At 50.0% G+C, this 8,534-nt stretch overlaps 1 protein-coding gene across 1 annotated transcript in view; it reads right to left on the reverse strand.

Annotated features, from left to right (window-relative positions):
- The window catches only part of LOC308166552 (clathrin coat assembly protein AP180-like), a gene marked incomplete at both ends in the record, with an annotated part of 26,141 nt that extends 18,728 nt beyond the window's left edge, over nt 1-7,413 (reverse strand). Inside the window, one exon of the mRNA XM_080540877.1 lies at nt 7,284-7,413. Within this exon, the coding sequence (XP_080397003.1) occupies nt 7,284-7,413 (130 nt within the window). The remainder of the gene's footprint in view (nt 1-7,283) is intronic.
- Between the last annotated feature and the right edge of the window lie 1,121 nt (nt 7,414-8,534).

Below are 8,534 nucleotides of genomic sequence, written 5' to 3' on the forward strand. Positions count from 1 at the left end.
AGAGAGAGAGAGAGAGAGAGAGAGAGAGAGAAGGCACTGTGGAGAACCTCCAAGGAGAAATCTGTTCCTCTCCCCATTATCTCTACCATCAGGCATCAGGCACACCACCCTGCCTATTCTGAGACTACGTCCCTCCACTCCTACATCACAGAATACCCCACTTCCAGTCTCCTCCCGCTCCTCCTCCCAATCATCCGTCTCCCCCTATCTCCCTGTCCAGCCAACACCACTTCACTTTATCTCCAGTCCCTGCACGCCCACTGTCAATCAGTCCTCCCCATCTTTTCCGAGTGCCCCTAAATCAGACGTCTCCTCTCTTCCTTCACAACCATGTCTCTCCACCTCCACCCCCACCCGTGGGAGACAGTTCCTCCCTGGGAGAAAGAGGCTGTGTGGATGGGATGGGGGGGGGGGGGGGGGGGGGGGGGCATGTTATCCTCCCCTGAGTGCTGTGTCTGCCTGGGGAGGGGGTTCCCGGCAGAGAGGGCGGGATGATTAAACAGGCAACACAAGCCTCCCTGCATTATTGATAGCCCCCCCGGCCGGTGTACAGACACAGACACACTGACGTCCATCACTCGAGCGCTGAGCGCTGGGCTGGGCGTCTCCAAGGAGCCCTCACACACAGGAGGGAGAGACACCCGAACAACACCCACAGGACTGTTAACCCTCCGCCTGATCATCGACGGGTGTTGCTACCACACCGGGCTGCTGTTGCTATGAGGACGGAGCAGAGTGATCTGTGGACACAGATGTGGCTCAGTTGGTAGAGCACGGAGTAAACAACGCTTAGCTTGTGGGTTGGATTCCCTCTGGGACCATATATACTGACAAATGTATGCACTCACTGCAACGTCAGTCGCTTTGGATAAAAGCTAAACGGCATATATTAAATGGCATATATACTATGTGGCCCTGGACCAATCTCAGAGCCCCCCCACAGGGCAGGAAGTGACACACAGGCACACAGGATTTCTTATATGTGTAACAGGACTGGTCTTTCTGTTGGTGGTGGTGGTGGATCAGAGGGGTAGAAGAGAGAGGAAGAGAATGACTAGTTTGAGAAGAGGGCGTGTATTGTTCTACCACAGTAGACTCAAGGGCATCCTGACCTCGACAAGAGTGAGTGAGAGAGAGAGAGGGGGGGGGGGGGTGTAGGAGAGGACAGATAGATGGAGGGATAGAGGAGATGACAGGCAGAGATAGGGGGAGGGATGGAGGATAGGACAGATAGAGAGATGGAGAGATGGAGGAGAGGACAGACAGAGGGGGGGATGGAAGAGAGGATGGGCAGAGAGAGAGTGGAGGGATAGAGGAGAGGATAGGCAGAGAGAGAGTGGAGGGATAGAGGAGAGGATGGGCAGAGAGAGAGTGGAGGGATAGAGGAGAGGATGGGCAGAGAGAGAGTGGAGGGATAGAGGAGAGGATGGGCAGAGAGAGAAGGGAGGAATGGAGAAGAGGACAGACAGAGAGAGTGGGAGGGACAGATGAGTGGAGAGACAGAGGGGAGAAGGGGATCCTTCGAGTAACGAGGGCTCTGGTGATCAGGAAGTGTAGAGGGCCGTCCAATCCTGGCCCTGGCCCACATTCACACCACACCCCTGCCAACCGCTGCTATTGGTTGACCCCTGTACCCTGCACAGAGGCATTCTGGGATCTCAGGATTGCCCATTGTGACATCACCACTGCAGCACATGCACAGGTGTCTTGCCAATCCCCTTACCACTCTATCTCTCTCTCTCTCTCTCTCTCTTCCTCCCTCTCTCCTTTTACTCACTGCAGCACAATCCTCACACTGCATCATTTCATTCTTGGCTATTGTGTACTGGGAGAGTGGGGACAGGGGTGTGGAGGGGGTGGTGGGGGGGAGGGGAGGAGGGAGGATGGGGGGAAGAGATGGAGGGGGAGGAAGAGAGAGCAGCGACGAGAAGAGGGAAAGAAGGATAAAAACACAAGGTCTACACAAATATACAAATAAATGAGAACTGTGTGAACTGCATGGGTCAAATAGTGCAGATACTTATTAACAGTCTTACGGTGGTTGTGTTCCATTGAACCTGAAGCAGATCTCCATTAAAACAGTTGATAGGGCTTCAGTTAAAATGCTGGAGCGATGTGACGGCGGCAGATCCCCAAATCCCTCCTCTATAATCTGATAGGGCGGGGGGGTTATAAATAAATTGCATTTGGCTCAGAGCCAGTGATACCAGCTTGTTTCATGGTACATGACAGGCAGTGTACACAGTGTACCACCAGCACAGCTATCCCATGTAACAGAGTAATGGGAGTCACCCATACCCACACACACACACAGAACACAACAGACTGCACTCTCTACCCTTCTCCAACCGTAATATTGTCAAGTTATAATGACAGATAGACACACAAATCTACATGCAAACACTAACGCGCATACATACACACACACGCACGCACACAAGCACACACACGCACACAAGCACACACACGCACACATACATACATACGTACACAAATACATACCCGACGGCATAGAATTCTATCGCATATTACTACAGTGCCCATCATTACACAGAAACACTGGGCACAAGGCATCAGCCAACCTCCAGACTGACACTACCATGTGAACACACTGCTTGTGAGTCACTGTGTTATTAACAGCCCAGAGGGCCTGAATACACTGTTTATATCTGTCACCTCTCACCATCCCTCTCCCTCCGGGGCCCCCCCCCAGCCCCCCCCCCCAGCCATGAGCATACACATGCAGCTCCTGTTAGGGAGCCTGTTAATTGGAATGATTGCTAATTTAGCATCGCAGCCAGGTGATAATTAATGCAATAGACACTTGTGTATTGGTGTGTGTGTGTGCATGTGTGTGTGTGTGTGTGTGGGGGGGGCGTGTTTATGTGTGTGTCTGTGTGTGTGAGTGTGGGTCTGTTTGTGTGTGTGTGTGTGTGTGTGTGTGTGTGTGTGTGTTGACAGCCATGACTCATGCTCATTGCTCAGACAACAGTAGTAGTGGTAGGGCCAGGACTACAGGCTCGTAGCAGTGTGTGTGTGTGTGTGTGTGTGTGTGTGTGTGTGTGTAGGAGTGTGAGTTGCAGTGGGAAAAGATGGCGGCTGAGGTCTGGCAATACGTTAATTCATACATACACTCCCTCTGGGCTGACTACCTCCAACTCCCCCCCCCCCTCCCATCTCTTTCTTTCTCTCTCTTCCTCTCTCACTCTTTCTCTCCCTCCCTAGCTTCTTCCTCTCCTCTAGGCTAAGGCTGCCCTGCACATCCTTCTATAAGTCCCTTAACCTATGAAGTCAGACAGAAAACCATCCCTTTCTCTTTTTTGTATCATTTCTTATTGTCGTAAAAAAAAAAAAAAAAAAACATCCCTTTCTCCAACCAAAAAAGAGGGACCCAAATACTCGATGGAAGCCAGAAGTCCAAGATGGCCGCCGTCACAAGTCACCCAGCAGAGTCATGAGGTGGCTAAGTGGCTAGGAAGGCAGGCCAGCTGCCCCCCATCAGTGGCATCGACACACAGCTGCAGGGTCTTAATCCATAGTGCCTATATACAAACGCCTCTCTATCCCTCCTCATTCCCCCCCTCCTCCTCCTCCTCCTCCTCCTCCTCTCTCTCACTCCTGCTCTCCATCCCTTCCCCTCCTGGCCCTGGCCCACATTCACACCACACCCCTGCCAACCGCTGCTATTGGTTGACCCCTGTACCCTGCACAGAGGCATTCTGGGATCTCAGGATTGCCCATTGTGACATCACCACTGCAGCACATGCACAGGTGTCTTGCCAATCCCCTTACCACTCTATCTCTCTCTCTCTCTCTTCCTCCCTCTCTCCTTTTACTCACTGCAGCACAATCCTCACACTTTCTCTTTTTTGTATCATTTCTTATTGTCGTAAAAAAAAAAAAAAAAAAACATCCCTTTCTCCAACCAAAAAAGAGGGACCCAAATACTCGATGGAAGCCAGAAGTCCAAGATGGCCGCCGTCACAAGTCACCCAGCAGAGTCATGAGGTGGCTAAGTGGCTAGGAAGGCAGGCCAGCTGCCCCCCATCAGTGGCATCGACACACAGCTGCAGGGTCTTAATCCATAGTGCCTATATACAAACGCCTCTCTATCCCTCCTCATTCCCCCCCTCCTCCTCCTCCTCCTCCTCCTCCTCTCTCTCACTCCTGCTCTCCATCCCTTCCCCTCCTCTCCTCCAAAGGAACTTGGCAGGCACGGTCACTTGGCATTCACACACACAAGCAGTGCAGCTCTAAGATTCCCGGAGCCTCTTCTCCCGAAAGCGATACAAACAGCCGCTGTCAAACGTCGGTTAAAGAGCGGCCTGTTAATGCTTGATCTTAGAGAGGTTAAAGACACGCTTTTGGATTTTTCAGACTCCCAATCCGAGCTAAGATGGTGATCGTTCGTTGACATCTCTCTGTTTTTTTTCGTGCGACACTATCAAGCCCATACATGTATACTGTACATCTGTCGTATGTGCATAACTCACACAAAGCCAGGTGATCTGGTTCAACCGCATACACGCGACACACTCACACACTCCGGTGTCAGGCTACACTTTGAGTTTGTCTAGTGTGGTGCAAGCCCTTGTCCAGTGGGTGTTGGACATCTCCCCCAACCCCCCCTCCCTCCCTCCCTCTCTCTCTCTCTGAGAGCTCACACTCACAATACAACCCCGGCTGCTTGACATCACACTCCCCCATCGCCATGGCAACGTACCAGGGCACACAGAAGAAACCTCGAAGGAAAAAAGGTGCAATGGGAGACAAGATAGGGTTCTCTCCTTTGGCACGGATCGATATCCTCTTTCTATTTCTAGAGAATGGCTTTGGCTGGAGTCACGGCCACTCTTTATTCAGACAAACTACAAGTGCACTAGTGGTTGTCTTGGCTGCCTGGAATCACATTCTTCTTTATCCAGACAAAATTAATGACAAGTACAGTTGTGCTTTGGTGCACGTCATGGAAGGAATTGAACAATAAAACAGCAAGGCTATTTACAGGATGAGTCCAAACAAAACACTGCTGCTTAGTGTCCTATTTCGCTCCAGTTTGAATTATACAGTTGTAAGAACACGTGGGTGACACTTGACTTGGCACTAGTATAGGCAACACTTATTGGGCACTCATTTGTAGTCTATAACTGTTTCATAAGGTGCTAATTTAGTCGTTATTAGGCATCGCTGGCCATTTATTAGGTTTTTTGTCCAGTGTTACTGTTTTCTTATTCCTCTGTTATTAGTCAGGTGGGTCGCTGCTGGCCAGTTAGATGTGATTTCAGCAACTCTCCAATCATTGGCTCTCACATCTTTTACTGGCTAGCGTTTACTGGCTAGCCTTCCAAACCTCAAGGCTGACCTTGCGCCCAATAACATCGCTGTATGGGTGTGGAAGTGTGTGTTTGTGTGTGTGTGTGTGTGTGTGTGTGTGTGTGTGTGTGTGTGTGTGTGTGTGTGTTTGTGTGTGTGTGTGTGTGTGTGTGTGTGTAGAAAGCAATCCTTTATAAGCTACAAATGAGTACCTAATACATGTTCCCTAAACCGAAGTGTTATCAACACTTGTTATCTATTTCAGACCTAAACAGCCTAGTCAGCCATTAATTGATTGATTGATTGATTGATTGATTGATGGATGGATTGATTGCATGGTGAGTCTGAGAGTCGCTGTATTCATTATGTTCTGATCCAATCAGACAGTTTGCCCAACATGGACACCCCCACTAAAAATGAACTGATGTGGCCATATCCTGCCCCGGCCTGTGCATTCAGATGAGCCGGTGGGGTTTAGTCCCATGGAGCTCCAGCAGGGAGCAGTGTGGCTGGGTGGGTACTAGGGGACATCACTGTGACTCTGGGGACACTCAGCGAGGGGGCTGGTCAGTATAAGGGGAGGGGGGAGGGGGGGCATTGAGGACGCTGAATCAGCACTTTCTGAGATGTCAAAAGATTTGCTGACACATCGTTGGGCGTGGTGTCGGGGCCTGGCCGATGATTAAGCGGACACACTTAAATATGCTTTGGTCTGAAGCCAGGATGTCTGGGGTGGGATTGATTGATCTCTCCCTGTGGAGTTAGTGGACTGCGTGAGGACCACGCCTCTCTCTTTCTCTCTCTCTCTGGTTTTCATAGTGAGTTACTTGGAGAGGCAGAGAGACTATGGTACTGGGTTCACTGGCAACACTGGGGCTCTCCACGTATCCAGCAGCTCAGTCTAGGTCTAGTTATCAAAGACTGGTCCCAGGATTCAGGAATACTCCTTAGGGATCATCCACAGACCTTAGGGAGAGTAAGTACCATCTGCCATCAGGAGCAATGTGTGGTAGAGTATTTGCATTGGTATTATTCCACTCACCTGGAGCATGGGTACCAAAGATAACATCCCAAACACTTACATACATCCAGTATGTTTCAAATACAAGACATAAATTCAGGGTTAACCTCCAGATGTTTGATAAGATTAGTGTGAAGCACATGGGATTACGAGACTGTCATTGCCAAAAAAAGACATGCGACTGAATAAATGGCTCTTTAATCCAGCCTCCTCATCAAGACTATACAGTAGGCTGACTGTACAAAAACCCACCACTTCCTCCTGTCTCTCCTCAGGTCCTCATGTCCCTCCCCAGGTCCTCCTGTCCCTCCCCAGTTCCTCCTGTCCTTCCCCACTTCCTCTCCAGGTCCTCCTGCCCTCTCTCCAGGTCTCCTCGGGTCTGTGTTAGTCATATAGGACTTTAACAACTCAACATTTGACCCTCTGAATTATGGATTCACCAGCACTGGAGCAAGGATCCATTATTCAGCATGTCTGAACCCGAGAGAGTGAGGGAGAGAGGGAGAGATAGAGAGTGTGTGTCCGCTGTGTCTGGTCTCAGAGTTGACTACTTCAGCCTCGGTGCTCTCCAGAGCACAGCAGCATGCAGGCTGCCTCGTCAGTAAAGTCTTGGAGGAGGTCTTGGTGAAGCCACTTCATTCCTTTTAAACCGAGTCATTATTTCAGATGATTGTATGTCATCGAATAATGTCCAGCATTTGCTTTTTGCTGCATCTCTATGTGTGTGTGTGTGTGTGTGTGTGTGTGTGTGTGTGTGTGTGTGTGTGTGTGTGTGTGTGTGTGTGTGTAGAGAGAGAGAGAGAGAGAGAGAGAGAGAGAGAGAGAGAGAGAGAGAGAGAGAGAGAGAGAGAGAGAGAGACCAAGCATGGCCTAGCCCTAGTACCTGTAAGGTGTGGAGGGATGAAGTGATGGAGGGGGGATGGGTGTGGTGGGGAGGTTAAATACTCACACTCCAAGTGTTTTTTCTTGGGCGCAGTCTGCTCATGAGTGGTGGATTTGCAGACAGCCCGGGCCACCTCGGACCCTGTCAAACTGTACTGTGCCGCGGCGATGCGGTCCGTCAGCGTCTGGCCCGACATCTTCTCACCGGCGTGCCGTCAAACCTCACGAGTCAACCGTCAAACCTCACGAGTCAACCGTCAAACCTCACGAATCAACCGTCAAATATGGTCCTCCCCAAAGAACAGCCGGCCGAGGTATTCCAGACTGCAACTAAAAATCCACTGGGGAAAATAGAAGAACGGACAAAAAAAACAACACTCAGCCTAGATTTACCCAAAAAATGATGTAGGTTCCCCAGCATGGAATTGCAATGACAGGAGGTTGATTACGGCGCGTTTGCTTTGATAGGTAAAAAACGGACAAGTGCGGTTGCGCTGTTTGTTCCTCGCCGTGTCCAATTGATTTGTGACAAGCCTACCGTAGGGTTATTGCATAACCTTCAAAATAAAGCATAGTTAGCATACTATATCATATCCTATAATGTATCATTCACGTAGGCCTTTTTATAACGGATAGTAGTATTACGCGCCGCAACCAAAGCGCTCCTCAAACCTTGGCTTGAGGCCGATATCATGCTAATAATAAAAAAATCCCGTTCTTTTACACTGGCATTTCTTTTTTTTTATGAAAACAACGTAGATTATGTGTTCATTGAAATAAGTCGTCATTCAATAGTATCCATATTCCTTACTGTAACGCGCTGTCTTATTAAAGCCTGCTTATTATAAAATGACGGCTGCTCGCTCCGGATGATGACCCGTTGATGTCCTCCTCTCTTCCAGCTCAGGGATTAATCCTCCTCTCCACGGAGCCCGTCGTGTCCTAACGGAGAATGTCGCCTTGGGATGGATCGCGTCGCACTGTTCATCCCCATCCAACACAGTGGCGTTCCTTTCCTCCCTGCCCTGCGCCACCGTCCGTACCCACCAGCGATGCTTGAAACGGAGGTGGATGGTGGCGTTTCGGTAGATTTGTGTTCCCTTGTTTATTTGTTTATTTATTTATTTGGCATCTCATGATCTCACTCCTCCCCCCCTAGCCTGAGTCAGGTGACACGTCACTAGTATGAAGCCAGTGGCAGCAGCATCCCTAGTCCCTACTACGTTCACGGCGAGCTCAGCTCTTAAAGGGGAGGAGAGAAGCCAACCAGGCGGCTGATAGGGAGAGACACGCATGAGTAGGCTACCTCGGATAGTAA

Source organism: Nansenia antarctica (assembly GCF_963989245.1).
Source record: "Nansenia antarctica genome assembly, chromosome: 10".
NCBI lineage: Eukaryota > Metazoa > Chordata > Actinopteri > Argentiniformes > Microstomatidae > Nansenia > Nansenia antarctica.